Source organism: Nelumbo nucifera, chromosome 4 (assembly GCF_055504915.1).
Source record: "Nelumbo nucifera cultivar China Antique chromosome 4, China Antique-T2T, whole genome shotgun sequence".
NCBI lineage: Eukaryota > Viridiplantae > Streptophyta > Magnoliopsida > Proteales > Nelumbonaceae > Nelumbo > Nelumbo nucifera.
In genome coordinates, this window is record NC_142652.1 from 37,067,159 (window position 1) to 37,084,558 (window position 17,400).

General features: G+C 38.8%; 1 protein-coding gene across 1 annotated transcript; it reads left to right on the top strand.

Annotated features, from left to right (window-relative positions):
• The first annotated feature begins 8,333 nt into the window (after positions 1-8,333).
• On the top strand, positions 8,334-16,882 carry LOC104607336 (putative F-box protein At2g02030). Its single transcript, XM_010272960.1, has 4 exons — positions 8,334-9,237; positions 10,079-10,215; positions 16,602-16,655; positions 16,781-16,882. The coding sequence occupies exons 1-4, from the start codon at positions 8,334-8,336 to the stop codon at positions 16,880-16,882; spliced, it is 1,197 nt and encodes a 398-aa protein (XP_010271262.1).
• Positions 16,883-17,400: the final 518 nt, after the last annotated feature.

Sequence of the window (17,400 nt, forward strand, 5' to 3'; positions counted from 1 at the left end):
TGATTTGAAGGGCCTTTCCCTACCTTTTCCTTCAAACCAAACATAGCCTTAGGGATCGGAGATGGGGTAAAGATGGTATTTGTCCATATCCTGTCCCAATCCCATCCTGACTATATTTACATAATATATATATAAAACTATTAATATATGTTAATATATATTATGTTATATTATAATATTATATTGTACTATACTATATTAAATTACATAATATAAACTAGTTTTACGTAGGTTTCAAAAAAATAATAAAAAATAAATTTGCAAATATGAAAGAAGGAACAATTGGCCGGGGTGGGGTGGGGCAAATTTGGGGATCCTTGTTCTCTGCAGGGATGGAAATGGGGTTATGATTTCTAGCCCCGGTGGGGTTCAAAGTTGGGAGAGGGCATGCAAAACTTGCCTGGTCCCGTTCCATTGCCATTCCTACTGATTGCATATTCACATGCCAACATATGTAGATACATATATGCATACATATATGTGTATATATGCATACACACACGTGCATATGTGCAAAATATATAAATTTTCTATTTAAATGTTTAAATTATTAGTATTAAATAGCTTCACGAAATTTGTCAATACAGTAGACATAATTAGCCTTGGCCCACCTAAGCCTAGCTTGAGCTTGGGCTCAACCCAAGTATGTATATTTTATTCCGAGCTGTGCCGATGTTGGACAGATCGAACTTGACCTTGGGCTTGGTCACTCTTTAAGTGCAATGGGTTGGATTGGGTTTACACTCAAACTAAGTAGTATGTCAAATTTTATTTTGAGTTGGGCTAAGGTTGGACAGATTGAGCTTGACCTTGGGGTTTGGTTTGAGCTTAGCTGTTAAGCCCAATGCTTAGGGTCGCCTAATGTGTACCCCTAAAGTTTGTTTATTAGAAGAAGGTGCTTTGTTCAATTTTCAAAATTTGAAACTTGGTGAGAAAATTTAAGGTCTCCAACTATTAATGAAAAAGCATTTATCCACTAAGTAAAGCTATATATTAAATGGGCCAATAGAAATGCATACATATAAGTAGCAGGAAGCTAGGAGGTTCACGAGTATGGATTCCTTCCTCACAAAACTGTTATTACGTCGTTCTCACAGCCTTTTGTAGCCATGCATCGGGAACTAGTGATGGTAATTGGACGGATTGCGTTGGGTTTGGTTTGGGTTGAGTTTCAATCCAATTTATTTAATCCGTTAATCCATTAATGATCCAGTTATATAAAATTAAATGGGTTGGATTTAACCTTCACATTACATGCATGTTATTTTTATACAAGCAACAAAGCCATTTAACTATGTTCGGGTTTTGGATTTGACGAACCACATAGGTTCAAACCGGTCAGACCAACTCGAACTATCTAATTGGATTGTCATCGAGGTAATCACATCAAGTTCAAGAGTGGTTGAACCGTTTAGATTTGGATCAGTTCGGTCGGACTAGACCCTACCCAAACCGGTTCAGTCCGGTTGGACAAAACCTGATTGGAACGGTTCAATTCGGTCGGGCCAGACTGGACTGGTTCAGTCAAATGGTGGATTGACTTGGGTCGGCTCATATCTGGTTTGTGCACGGATTTAGGGCCAAACCGATTGGCCCAAAGCGGGTCAAAAGAAGTAAATCGGAAAGGGCCGAATTCGGGTTTGGTTGCACAAATATGAACCAAACTGGACAATCCAAACCGGGCAAAGCAAGCATGGTGGTTTAGGGTTCGGACCCCACCCCGGTTCGACCCATTTTGGATTCGGGTCGACCCGAATCAACTTGTGTCGGGTCGAGCCTGGCTGTATGAATAATGGTTGGACAAGACAACCCAAACTGAGCAAAGCAAGCGGTACTGAGCCATCCTTTCTGAGGTCTATTTTGGATTCGCGTCGACCCGGATCGGGTCAGACCACGTTGAATTGGTCTGGACTTGGGTCAAATTGATTTGGATTTATGTTGGGTGAAGTGTGTTGATTTAAGACAAAACTAAATTTAGTCAATAATTAATAGAAAATTAATGCATTAATTATAAATTATTTAATTCAAATGAAGAAAATAAAAAAAAAAAGGCTAAGGAATTAATACTAATGTTGTAATGGTTAACCCAACGGTTATCCACAACCCAACCCAACCATACCCATTTAAATGGGCGGGTTGGGTGATGGGTTGATCACACAACCCGCCAAGTAAATGGGCAGATTGGGCAGGTTGGGTAGGTTAGATGCTGGGTGGGTTGGGTGGGTTCAGCGGGTTGGGTGAAAAATTGCCACCCCTACTAGGAACATCTCTGTGTTTGTATATTTTCATTCATGGGAGATATTCCCAATGCATAGTTGCAAGTGGGTGTGAGCACATGGTTCTATGAGTAGAGGTGTAAATAGATCAAATTCGAATTGAATCAAACAATATTCCAATTCAAATTCAATTGGATATCCGATGGATAGTGAGAATTAGACCTGTTCATGGCCCGGGTCGGGCTAGGTTCGGGTAAGGCTTTGTCTATGTATCAATAGAATACATTTAAGCCCGACTATGAGTCTTGAGCCTGAGCTCGACCCTCATATAAAGCCCGAAGCTCGGGCCCAAGCTCGAGCCCAAGTCTGACCAGAAATTTGAAAATATATTTTTTTCCTTTTTTATTCAATAAAAAAGTGTTTTATTTATATTAAAAACCTTCCAAACTCAAAAATAATAAACATCTCACTATTACTTGAAAAAAAGAGAAGAAGAAAGAAAAAATATTATATATATTTTTTATTAAATAAAATATGTTTTTTATTATTTAATATATAGTATCAAGTCGGGCTCGGGCTTGGGCTAAGGTTTTTTGAGAAAACCTGAAAAAAAGTCGGGTCTAGTGCTTCAGGCCTGAGCCTGTGGGCCTAAAATTATGACCAAGGCCGACTTAGAACGGGTCGGGCCGTGCTGGCCCGTTGGGGTTCTCGAGCTCGCGCTGTAGCAAGCTTATCTTATGGCCTAACTGTAATGTAGCGAGCTGCCTTGCGAGCTTGTTACTTAGTCGCAGGTAGGCTGTTATGCTGAGCTGTCGCTTGTGTTAAGTCATGTCCACGTGTCACCTTCTCAGGGGATCGGGTCAAATCACCCTCCATCAATTGCCCCTTACTCCCCGAGCTAAGGATTCTACCTTAGCGCGAGGAGTTCATGGAGTGTGACGGGTGGATTTGACCTGGGATTCAATCTTGATTGATTGATTGCATTAAATACACGCGCGGTCGTCAAGGGATTTCTGGATTTTTCGAATGCCAAAAAGCGCGCCAAAACGGCTCTCAGTTCTGGAAGACGTGCAGCCGCCATTACCTTGATCAAGGGAGACGTGCATCCAATTACGTTTCGGTTTCAGAAGACGTACGGTCAGCTTGATTGCGAACCATCAGATCCGCCTTAATCTGAGCCATCGATTTGAGGGCACAGTAGCTATAAGTAGGAGGGCCCCAGGCCTCATCTCCTTTGCGCTAACTTGCTTTGCTCTTGGATTCTGAGGTCGAGTCTTCATCTAGCTGCCCGAGCTCTTCTTCCGTTCACACCATCTTTTCCAGTTCAGCTTTCCCTGGTGAGTCTTATCACTTTGTCAATATGTCTGGGCACCGTACAACAACTTTCCCTAGGGTGGCGACCAATGAGACGCCTCCTCGAGCTCGAGGTGAACTTGGGGGCAGGTTCCAGAGGCTAAGGAGGCCTCTGGCGAAACGGCTTCCACCTCCCGGGGTAGGGAGCCTGACAGTTTTGGTCCCTCCACCATGTCGATGGAGAGAGTCATGACCTTGGTCCTCCACTATGACCTTCCCAGAAACCTCATCTACAGTCTTCCCTCCGGTAACTACCCTTGGGAACACGGTCACGACAAAATCGTGATCTTCCAGGAGCAGCTCATCGCGGGCCTCCGTCTTCCTCTACATCCTCTAATTGTGGAGGTTACCCGACTATGAGCTGCCTCGTAGTGAACTCCTGGTGGTACTTCAAGGTGATTCCGCCTGAGGTAAACTTTGGGACAACTCTCCTGCCTAAGTGGTGGAGCGAGCTGGTCATCCTTGCTTGCGAGCTGGTCATCCTAGCTCGCGAGCTGGTTATCCTAGCTCGCAAGCTGGGATGAACTTGCCTTGGAATATTCCCTTTCAGTACATTGGGGGTTCTCGAGCTCGCGCTGTAGCGAGCTTATCCTGTGGCCTAACTGTAACGTAGCGAGTTGCCTTGCGAGCTTGATACTTAGTCACAGCTAGGCTGTTATGCTGAGCTATCGCTTGTGTTAAGTCATGTCCACGTGTCACCTTCTCAGGGGGTCGGGTCAAATCACCCTCCATCACCTACCACCTAGTAAACAAAACCAAATTGAGAATTTGAGATATTAGTATGCGTAAACAATCGGGTAGATCAAAAATCATAATTTGTAGAGACTAACGAAATTAATTACTTGTTGTCAAGCATGGAATGAAGTGTGCGAATATCCCACCCGCGGTAATGATTGTTAAGTCGCCCGAAATGAGAGACTCAGGAGGCGGAAATGAGAATCTGAGAATTTTGTGAAGGTTGTTAATTGGAGGAGTCTTTCTATTGTCCAATCTACAGTTCTGATGGTTCCGACAGTTCCAGTGAAGAAAGTGAGAGGGAGAGGGAGAGATCTGAGTGGAGGGTAAAATTGTTATTTGTGTCAATATAAACACTTATGGTAAATGTAACTTACCAAACATCCCCACCCCAATAAGTGCTTAAAAAACATAATAAGTGATTTGAAAAGTGGGTTACTAAACAACTTTAGGGTTTGTTAAAACAAGTACTAAGAAGTACTTAATCATCAAATAGGCCCTAAGAAGTAGAACACGGACTGCGAGTCAAAACTCCTTAAACATCAGCTAACAAGACAAGGTCTAGCTGCCAGAGGGGAAATGAATTCCCTATAAGGATTTTGAGTTGAGTAGGGCTGTCAATTGGACTGGATTTGGTCTAATCTAGTCCAATCCAATATTGGTTCATTTACAAATGGACTGGACTAAATCCAGTCCAAATCCATACAAACCAAGTCCTATCCAATTCAAATAAAATGCAAATAGACCGAATTGAGTTTAATCTAATCCAAATTGAATCAAACACCAAAATAACATGAAAAATCCATAAAATACACAAAAAAACTACAATAGATCGGATTGGGTCTAATCCAATCCAAAGTGAATGAGTAAAAGTACTTTTAAAATTTCTTTTGTAAAAGTGTTCATAAAAGTACTTTCGAAAAGTGCTTTCATATAAGTACTTTCCAAAAGTGCTTTCATAAAAGAACTTTTATAAAAGTGGTTCCATAAAATTGCTTTCATAAAATGACTTTTATGAAAGTGCTTTCATAAAAGAACTTTTGAAAAATGCTTTCATATAAGTACTTTTCAAAAGTGCTTTCATAAAAGTACTTTTATAAAAGTGGTTTCATAAAATTGCTTTCATAAAATGACTTTTACAAAAGTGCTTTTATAAAAGTGTTTTTATGTCGGTTTAAATTTTGATCTGTTTCAAATTGGACAAGGGTTTGGCCTCATAGAATTATTGGGGAATTTGGTTTAGGTCCAATTTAGACTAATAAGAATATAGACCAATTTATTTTGGATTGGCCCAATTTAATAATTATAACGACTGTCCAAATCCAACTTGATAAGGTTTGGATTGGATCGGATCCAATCCATAACTGGTCCATTGACACCCCTAGAGTTGAGGTTACAACCCAAGTTAGCTAAGTAATCGGCAACCCTAGTTGCCTGATGACAACAGTTTTGCAGCTTGACTAGCCAATTTCTTAGGACACGTACTTGAATTGTTTTGAGCTTCCAATAATTCTAGTACAATCACAATTAAGAGCAAGAATTGTTGAAGTAGAATCTCATTCCAAAACCATCTCACAGAATCCCAACTTCCAAACAAAATTAGAACCCATATAGGAAAGCTTTTACATTGATTGAGCGGCATTGACTGAGCCACTTCAAAGAAGCCACCTCACATAGCTTCATCAGAAAGTCGATTTTGCAACTTCTATAATCCTATACTCAACTTATTTTTACCAAACATGGCTTCTCAACATTCCAAGTTCTTCAGCTCATGCAACACCAAAAGTTGTGTGAAAGCCCTCCCAAACGGGCACTTAAGACCAATTGCCACAACCAAGACTTCAGTAACAACATTTGGATGTTTGAACAACATAATAATCCCTTAATCCACTTTTCTATTGACCTCTACAATTCCAAAGGAGCCCTATCGCACTATCGTAATCTCCCATTGCAGCTCCATCAGTGTTCATCCTGATCCACGCCAAATTATTGGTTAGTTTTAGAAATTATAAAATAAATTAGTATAATTCTAAAAGTAAACTATTTAAAAAGAAAGTAAATTATTTAATAAAAATTTAAATAAATTTTCAAAATTATACAAATACAATAAATTTTCCAAAATTTTCACAAAATTACATTTTTGAATATTAAAGACAATTTAGTATATGTTTAGAAATTTACCATGTGGTTGATATTCAATATATCCTTTTAATCATTTTTATCATCAAATTGAATATTGGGTTGAAGGGGACAGTGTTTTCAAAACTGGATCAAACCAGATGGTTAGACCGGCAAAAGTGGGAACCAGACACCGTTTCACCTCAAAACCACTTTTTGTCCAAATGCCGTTTATTAGGTTAGTGAACCGCTGACCTGGGTGGTCGAACCGTCAACCCAAACAATAGTTTATGGCCTTTTTTTTGTTTTTCTAATTTTTTTGTCATAGTGGGTGCCTTGCCTTGAGCTTGGTTTGGTGTGTGGCATGGCCTGGCCCAAGGCCTGGCCCATGAACCAGCCTGACCCACAGCACGACACGGGCCCGTGTGAGCTTGGGTCATGGGCCGTGCCAAACCGGCCCCCCAAATTATGCTAGAGGAGGGAGGCATGGCCCGGGACACCTCGTGGGACAGCATGTCATGATTCGCACTTTGTGCGGAACACATGCGGGTCGTGTCGTGCCGACCCAGCACGACCCAATTTATACCTCTACTTGAACTTGCCCAATATTGGGGACGGGGCAAGGAAATTCAAGGATTTTCCATCATTGATGAGGAGTGAGGTGCCTTACCCCTGAACTCGCCCGACATTGAGGAGTGGTTACCTTGCCCTAAACGCGCATGACACTAGGGACAGGGTGGGGATGGGGTAGAGTGTATTGACTAGGGGGCAAGGAAAAGGATGGTCGGATGGGATGCCCTGCCCTAAACCCACCCCATTGTCATTCGTATATAAATGTTAATTATTAGTGGAATTAATAAAAATGTTAGTTTATATAATTGTTTTTATCTATTTAAAATTAATCAAATTTTTATTTAAAAATAATAAAAAGAATAAAATTATTAAAATTACTACAAATTATTAATAAAACTAAATTTATTAAAAAATATTTTTTCATATTCAATTAACAATAATTATTTTTTATAAATCAACATAAAATAAAAATAAAATTATTAAATCTTTCAGATCTTGCTAATAATCCCTTAATCCACCTCTCTATTTACCTCTACAATTCCTAAGGAGCCCTCCAACTATCGCACCATCGTCATCTCCTTTTGCAACTTCATCAGTTTTCATCCTGATCCACGCCAAACAAGGCTTTCAGATCCTTGGGCCTGTCCGTACTTTTCGTATATTTTTCAATGGCAAGACCCCATGTCCGCAGAGTTGCATATTGCGTAGATCTCGTATGTGCGAGTAGTATTAATGGATGTTTCAGATCCATGTATATTTTTAACATATGAAAAATTATATTAAAATTTAAATGAAATAAAAATATAATAAATTTCTGAGATTGTTGACACGCTAATTTATATCTCAAGTGATTGTTGTCACGCTTGGATCATACCCAGTTCGGATTGGATTGGGGGAATTATTATATTGTAAAATATACATTATGAGCAAAGTCTAACACAAACCCAGTGCACTTAAAAATCTTCTAATATTGCAGTTGGAATCAACAACTTTTTGAAAGTGGGCCCATCTCTAAAACTAAGAAAGTTCTGCTACCTGGTATGAGATCGTTTCTCTCCTAATTCAAAATAAAAAGTTTCTATTTCGTAATAATCCATCAGGGTTTAGGAATTAGGATGAAGGTCGGACTCCAACTCCAAGAATGATTCCAAGTCTGCAACTATACGAGAATATAAAGAGACGATTGCGACGACCAAGAAGCAAGACAACCTACCTAGAGGCCAGACGATTGCGACGACCAGAGGGCGACGACGACAAGAAGCAAGAAGCAAGACGATTGCGACGACCAGAGGGCGGTTGCACAATAAAGCCAAGAGAGCAACCTACCTAGAGGCCATAATGAGAGGGCTTAAAGAAGCAGATAACAATGGAAGCAAGACAGCTGTTCATCATCTTCCCCCAGAAATCATATGGGAGATCTTATCAAGGCTTCCCGTCGAGTCTATATTCAGATGCAAACTGGTTTGTAAAAGCTGGTGCAGGTTAATACTGGATCCTTATTTCAATGAGATGCAGCTGATACAAGCAAACGCCAGGCCGAAGCACATCATCCTTTATGAGAAGTATACCCTTAAAAGTAGCATATTTTTGTTAGATCAAAGAATGGATGAGTGGAAGGATAGGGAGTTTCCAGTGGAGTTCATGCGACAGTATACAGATAACGAATTCATCATTAGCGGTTGTTGCAATGGCTTGCTCTGCATCCTTCCACTTTGCTCATTGGAGACAACCTACATTTACAACCCAATTACGAAATTATGTGTGTCATTACCTTTACCGGATTTAGATTCAAATTCAGCTATCGATGATACACTTCCTCCCAAAATTGGTTTCGGTGTCGATTCCACTACAAAAAAGTATAAGGTTCTTCGAGTGCAATACTTAGGGGAAGACATAATTCAGGACACGTATCAGTTCAGGAGTGAGATCATTACTCTCGGTGAAAGTTTATGGAGAGAATTGGAAACCCCTACTAATATTGGCCATGGTTGTTGGATGGAAGAGATGTTCTTCTTGGATGGATCCCTTTATTGGATCAGCCAAATCAGACCCTCCAGTAGCAGATTTTCTATCACTGTGTTTGATATTGGCCATGAAAAGTTTCGGACTATAAAGTTCCCTCCCTCTGTACCATTACCAAGTTTTCATAAAAAACTGAATCTAATGGAGATAGATGGTTCTATGGCACTGGTTGAATGTGAAAGGACTACGATTCGCTTATGGCGCATTGTTCGTGATGGAGGTACGCATAATTTGAAGTGCCAATGCAGTTACAACATCCCGGTAATATGGTTAAATAGACATGACCACAACTACTTATTGATGGGTTTGCTATCCAATGGCTTATTCCTAATCAAGGTAGATACCGGATTTTGTCAGTATTGCTATGAAATGATCAGAAACGGTGAGGATTATTGTGTAGATAGCATTATAATGTATTCTCCAGCTACCAAGAAGCATGGCTACATTGAAGGATGGAGAAAAGATATGACATGGTTTCAGATATATAGTTTTGTGCCAACTCTAGTCTCTCCAAATGCTATCGTTGGCCATGATTAGTCTTTGAAGTTTCTTCTTTCCATCATGGGCTATGACATTGAAATCACCACAACATCACCAAGGGCCACAACAGAAGTTTCTTTTTGGTTCGGTCATGAATTGGTGGCCTATTATTATATATAGTATGGATGAGATGATCTCAGTCTTCTCTTGTCAAAGTATACTAGTCCATTCGAGTCTGATCTAAATTTGATGTTTGCTCTAATTAAATTAAAGTAGATGGAAAATCAAATATTTTTGGAGCCTGATTTAATTTGATATCTGGTCTGACTAATCTGGAATATTGATCTCTGTTCAATTCTGTTTAATCCTCCTTTCGTTTTCACAGCATTTTGGAAGGAACGAAATTTGTTTAGGCATTTGGGACCAATTCAAATTATCCAATACCTGCCGTTAATTAACCGCTCTCTCTCGAGGTCGTTCCGAGATCTTTTGTTCCACCTCCCACCTCTACTTCAACACGAGAGTGGGTTCTTCTATCGTGCCCCCCCAGTGCACGCCTATCTGGAACCCTGGCTGGGCAGTTCACAGTGGCGATCCTGAGGGATCACGTGGTCGTCGAGAACTGAGTAAAGGCATTGTGTTGCCGTCGTCTTGGGAGGAGATAGAGAACCTCCCATGTGACGTTCTGGAGACTCGTCTCTTCTCCTACGTCGTGAAGGTAAATCCCGCTCTTTTCCTTTGTTTTAAGGTTGATTCACTTGATCATGTCTGGAACCCTGCTCAGACATGCTCACACTCTCCTGTCATGCCTTCTACGCGTTCAAAATTTCAAGTACATAAGATGGCTTCTTTTAGGCACTAATTGACGATGACGTTGGCCATGATCAGATATATATGAACCATCTGATTTGGATTTTGTAGAATTCTCAGTTATTTGAAAATGCTACAAGTGGCAAGTTAGGTAGTAGACTATCAGTAATAGTACTGCATATGATCATGTCCTTTTCAAACTCTCCATTTGTTCTTCGAATTCAGACGCAGTAGGGGAAAGAGGATCTGGTGCCCCTTCTGATACCATCTTCAAAGACACTTTGGCTCGCGGGATAAGTCTATTTTTCACTTTGGGCTTGGGCTCGTTTCTGCAGGTTTGGCCTATGTCAAGGGGAGTGTAATAGAGGACTGTTGTGGGATTATGCGAGGGGTCTCAGCCCCTATCCTAGCCCGTGCTGAAGGGAGGGTGGTTCCGGTTGGCACAATTTGGGAGCGACTGAAAGCTCTAACAGCTCCCAGAGAGGCTAAGTTACACTCCACTCTCGTTAGGAATCTCATAAATCTGATATTGGCTAAGGCTGTGTTTGGCAAATAAATTTGCACTTATGCAAAATTATGGTAGTGCAAATGATTTGAATGTAAATTCTGACCTATTTTTGTTTCAAATTTTAATTCATTTTGTTTGATTGCAGTACAAGTGAAGTAAATTAAGACATGGAACAGAATAAAGTAAAACCCAAAATAAAATTAAACGAGAATTTATACTTTTTCCATTCGTACTCCCATGCTTTTGTACTAATGTAAATAAAAATGCACTGCAACCAAACACAGCCTAAAGGGGTAGCAGAGAGGGTGGGCCTGAACTTGACATATAAGAGGTTTTCTGAACGACAGGTCAGGTTCATTGTGGAATTGTCCAATCTACAGTTCCGACGGTTCCGGCAATTCCGGTGAAGAAAATGAAAGGGCGAGGGAGAGATCTGAGTGGAGGGTAAAATTGTTATTTGTGTCAATATAAACACTTATGGTAAAAGTAACTTACCTAACATCCCCACCCCAATAAGTGATTAAAAAACATAATAAGTGATTTGAAAAGTGGGTTACCAAACAACTTTAGTGTTTGTTAAAACAAGTACTAACAAGTACTTCCTTTAACAAGTACTTAATCATCAAATAGGGCCTAAGAAGTAGAACAAAAACTGCGAGTCAAAACTCCTAAAACATCAGCTAACAAGACAAGGTCTAGCTGCCAGAGGGGAAATGAATTCCCTGTAAAGATTTTGAGTTGAGTAGGGCTATCAATTGGACTGTATTTGGTCTAATTCAGTCCAATCCAATATTGGTTCATTTACAAATGGACTGGACTAAATCCAATCCAAATCCATACAAACCAAGTCCTATCCAATTCAAATAAAATGCAAACAGACCGGATTGAGTCTAATCTAATCCAAATTGAATCAAACACCAAAATAACATGAAAAATCCATAAAATACACACACAAAAAAAAAACTACAATACAATCCAGTCCAATTAAAATGCAAACAGATCGGATTGGGTCTAATCCAATCCAAAGTGAATGAATAAAAGTACTTTTAAAATTTCTTTTGTAAAAGTGCTTTCATAAAAGTACTTTCAAAAAGTGCTTTCATATAAGTACTTTTTAAAAGTGCTTTCATAAAAGTACTTTATAAAAGTGGTTTCATAATATTGCTTTCATAAAATGGCTTTCATAAAAGTGTTTTTATGTCGGTTTAAATTTTGATCTGTTTCAAATTGGACAAGGGTTTGGCATCGTAGGATTATTGGGGAATTTGGTTTAGGTCCAATTTAGACTAATAAGATTATGGACCAAGTTATTTTGGATTGGCCCAATTTAATAATTATAACAGACTGTCCAAATCCGACTTGATAAGGTGGGGATTGGATTGGATCCAATCCATAACTGGTCCATTGACTCCCCTAGAGTTGAGGTTACAACCCAAGTTAGCTAAGTAATCGGCAACCCTAATTGCCTGATGACAACAGTTTTGCAGCTTGACTAGAACCATCTCACAGAATCCCAACTTCCAAACAAAATTAGAACCCATATAGGAAAGCTTTTACATTGATTGAGCTGCATTGGCTAAGCCACTTCAAAGAAGCTACCTCACATAGCTTCATCAGAAAGTCAATTTTGCAACTTCTATAATCCTATACTCAACTTATTTTTTACCAAACATGGCTTCTCATCATTCCAAGTTCTTCAGCTCATGCAACACTAAAAGTTGTGTGAAAGCCCTCCCAAACGGGCACTTAAGACCAATTGCCACAACCAAGACTTCAGTAACAACATTTGGATGTTTGAACAACATAATAATCCCTTAATCCACTTCTCTATTGACCTCTACAATTCCAAAGGAGCCCTCCAACTATCGCACTATCGTAATCTCCCATTGCGACTCCATCAGTGTTCATCCTGATCCACGCCAAATTATTGGTTAGTTTATAATAGAATTTATAAAATAAATTAGTAAACTATTTAAAAAGAAAGTAAATTATTTAATAAAAATTTAAATAAATTTGAATAAAACAATGCCCCCCAGGCGAGAAGACCTATTCTAAAGGGCCCATACAAACACCTAGGGGGAGTTCTATGATCCTGAGGCGAGGGAACTTTCTATAAGTATTTTTTTTTATATTTATTCATTCAATAATTTTAGTATGGTTTTACTTTGGACCATTTTATGTAATGACTTTTTTTTTTAATTGTTCTAGGCCAAAATAACCACATATATGGCTAAGTAAGCAGAAGTTGGCACACAGGTTGAGGCCATCGGTCCCCATGATGTAGTGGCAACAGTTTTGGGAGATGAACATCCATCACGGGTGCGCTGTTTGGGCTTTGGGCCATCCCCAAAGCATGCTTTTGGTATTGCAAGGTCTGGAAGCACCTCTCAAAGTACAACTACCACCACATGCACAACACAATTGGACCAAGAGAACCAACAACTTCGGGAAAAGGTGGTCTTCAATCGAACGTGGTGAACCTAAATTCACATGTGCATCACTTGCAATCATTCATGGAGCAGATGGCACAACAATATGGCATGCCTATGCCTAATCCATTCCCCACGCTCAACACAGTTCAGGTATGGCTATCACAAATCCCATTGTTTATTGACAGCTACATGAGTCTTATGGTTCAATTTTAGATAAACCACAACTTGGAATATTTTCAGCATTTCATTTCTAGCACCTATTACAACAGTTATCAAAAGGCCCCTTAGGCCTTAGCATTGTGCTCACAATAGTTGAGGATAGTGCTGCTACGACTCTTGTCCTCTTTTGTGACCATACTTCATATTATCACCTATGAGCTTGGTTAAATTCAACCACTAACACACTTTTGCAGCTTGTGGGTGTTAGTGAATGAGAAAGGAGACATGCCTACCATAGGGGCCCCTACTGCATTGTAGTAGGTGCTTGGTGACTTCTAACTAACCGAGATGGGACATATTGGATTAATTAGAAGCAACCTTCTAAAAAGGAAGCCAAAAATGAACTCTCCAAAAGGAAAAGGTCCTTGGGGAAAGCTATAAATAGGAGGATCTCCAAAAGAGGGAGGCCCTAACAAAATTCACACACTATCCTCGTGAGTCCCCTAAGAGTTCCTGCCCAAGAGTCCTCTCTTCCCGCTTCAACTCTCTCATATCTCAGATCTAAGATCTCCCTTCTCTGCTACCTTTGACCACCCATCTTGCAAGCTATTTGGTTATCCTTCCTACAGAGACCTTCTCAGTGCTAATCCCACCCTCTTACAGATTGCATTCCCTTCTCCTAGCAAAATATCCCTAATTCCTATCCCTTCAAAGTATCAAGTGAGAAAATATTGATGGAACATTAGAAAATGATATGCAATGCAGAAAAGATAGGTAAAATATAGATTGACAAGAAAAGCACAGAAACCATTGAAACACAGAAAAACCAGACTCACAAATATCTGGGTGCCCTTCATTGATTCCTTTTCTTCTCTTCTCTTCTCTTCCTTCTTCCATCCTCTCCTTGACTTACTTTCTTATCCTTCCAACCTTATGAAAGCCATTTATAATTGGAAAAGTAGTCAAACAAGCAAACAAGAGATTAATTAAAGCATTATATATACTAATTCAAGGGCTTACTTGTGGTTTCAAATGCTTAACCATAAGTTTGTTTGGTTTTAGTCCGGCCTAAGTCTAGCTAGATGGTTGTTAATAGCTCTCCTTGTCTCTACCTTATGCATATTGGTTCTATTTGTAGTCGATTTCCATTTGGGTATAAAATGATCATACAGTGCTATATATCAAAATAGGATTGAATTTTAAACCATTTTGATGAACCATCCAGTTTGACCTCTAAACTTGCTTAATTAAATAAAAAAAGTGTAAAAAGAAAAAAAAAAACAAGAAATAAATAGTTAATATTGGTTTTACCTATCTATCTATCTATATATTATAGGTAATAACACTCCTAGTACATGTGTTTGGTAATATTTACTAAATCAACCTTTCTAAGAACCAAGGGGTGTATGAATTTACAATTTGGTTAATAACACTCCTCTGGACTTGCTTATTAGATCAACTGGTGTATGAATTTACAATTAACTAGACTACTTGGTTGGACAGGAATGTCTCTTCCCTAACCATAAATCAAAATGTTCCATTGGTTTCTTTGTATGGGAAAAGTTACTATTAGACGTAAATTTGGAATCTGATGGAAATTTGTTCTTCCTCCATTTGGTTCAATCACATTTTTAGAGAAGCTAACAAGCTGATGGATGTACAAGCAATTGGCCTTTATTTTGTGGTTGAAAGATACAGACTTGAAAGATATGAAAACAATAATATGAAAGGTTGGGCTTGATCCCCAACTAAATTATTGGGTCTCATTTAGAGACTAACTATCTTTTGGGGAAATCTTAATCAATTGCAGAGTTATCATTAGTTATAACTGGTGTGAGGAGTTATCACTAGTTTCCAAAGCCTTCTATGCAAACATCACATTCAGCTAATATGAATTATGCAATTCCAGGGTGCAGCAAGATGTCGGAAGTTGAAGTCTACAATAAAGCAGTAGTAGCTTTAGCCATCTCTTGGCTTCTGGTGTTGAAGTGTTTTAAGGAATGTGCTCCTCTTTTACTTTGTCTATACTGTTTCATCCCCTGGTTTGTCCGTGTACGATCCTTTGTTGTATTTGGACTAATACGTGCAGGGAATCATCGATCATGGGAATTACTTCAAAACCGTATCTAAGGGTAGTTTTATATGGTTATGGAACCTAGGGAAGTGTACTATAAGATATATGGGATGGCACAACAATATGCATGGACCATGATAAGAGACATAACTAAGAAGGGTTTCACATGGTTTTGCTCCCAATTTCATTATTATGGTTGTAGTTAGGTCTGGTCTGGTTGCTCCACTTTCACATGAATTTGTGGGTAAGTAACGTAGGTGCCCCTACTTCTTGTAGTACAAAGCAGACCTGACCTTTGGTTTTAGGACACAGCTAGCTCTAACATTTTGTTTGAGTCAGAGGCCTACTAAAGAATTATTGATGAGTGGTCACTAGACAAAAACATGCCATTTGTTGGCCAAAGTTGGTGCCAGTTTAAACTAGTGGGTAGAGCTGCATAGGCACAAATCTACACCCATGGTGTAAATTCAGCTTAGATTGGGCTCGGCCTCAAAGACAGTATAGAGTGCTCGTTTAATCATGGGTTCCCAAGAATTGTTTTGAATCTTGGATCAACCTTGCACAACTTGCTTCTCTAAGATTATTTCTATCATTGTTTTAAAAACTGACCCAGAAAACCGGTCTGCCTTGGAGAGATCAACACTGAGAACACATTTGCTGAGATCAAGGTTGTAGCACTCCCTTGCTAGCTAGTTTGTTGGTAAAGACTCTAGCTACTTGTAGCAGAGATTCAGAGCTTGAATCTGTATTATTTATTTAAGTCATATACTAGCATTTGATCCCCTTCGCTCAGTAGTGGAGGTAAATGTGATCCTTTTCAATTAAGTCTTAGCAATTATATTAACATGGCTTAAGTGGAGGTAAATGGTAATTTCAAGTTAGGTTTATTTGATATTTGAACCTTTTTAATTGGTTTTTGTCACTAGAAGAAGCTTGAGCTACACTTTATAATTTGGTTAAATATTATGATGCAAAAATCAAAGTAGCCAACAAAAAGTATTTCTTCATATTCAGTGGCTTTATATATGTCAGCTGTATCGAATATTATGTTTATGATAATTAATCCATTTCTCTTATTCAATTTTGATAAAAATATTTGAATACATTGTTTTTTTGTGCAGAGCCATGGATCAGAAAACACTCCTGTTCCACTTAGAGATTTTGATCCCCATCATGCAAGTCCATCATCAAACCCGATAAGATAAGCCAAATTTACTTTTATTTTTATATCAACCAAGAAAAATGTTTATACTTTTATATCTTTTAGTGAAAATATAATATAATTGTTTTTTCTTTATAGGACATTGAACAAGTACTTGGCACAGGGTCCTCTCGTGCATATGTAACAAGTAGGGAGAAGGAGAATGTGAATGCAAAGGGGAAATCCTTTCATTTTGGATGATATTTTATCTTGTTTTTTTATATTTTTGTTTAAACATAAATGTTTAATTGTAAGTATTAAAGTTTTTTATAATATTTTAATATATGTTTATATTATCAATTAGAAGGTTATATGGATAAATGTGATTAATCAAGTGTAAAGCAGGTGATGTAAATCCATTTTGATAGCTGCAAAATGGGAAAAATAAAAAAAAAAATAGTCAACTTTTAGCGACATTTGTAAACGTCACAAAAGGTAGAAGAGAAAAAATTTTGCCAACTTTTGGCGATGTTTGTAAACATCACCAAATAAATGGCACTTTTCGTACAAACGTCACCAAAAGCTGATAGATTTTTTCCCCTTATCCACCTTTGGTGACGTTTGTAAACGCCACCGAAAATTGCCATTATTTGGTGATGTTTACAAACGCCGTCAAAAGTTGGTGCATAAACGTTGCCATAAGTACGCCCGAGGGGAGGGAACTGGAGCAAATTTAGTAACATTTGCAAACGTCATTGAAAAGTCCCATAAACATCACC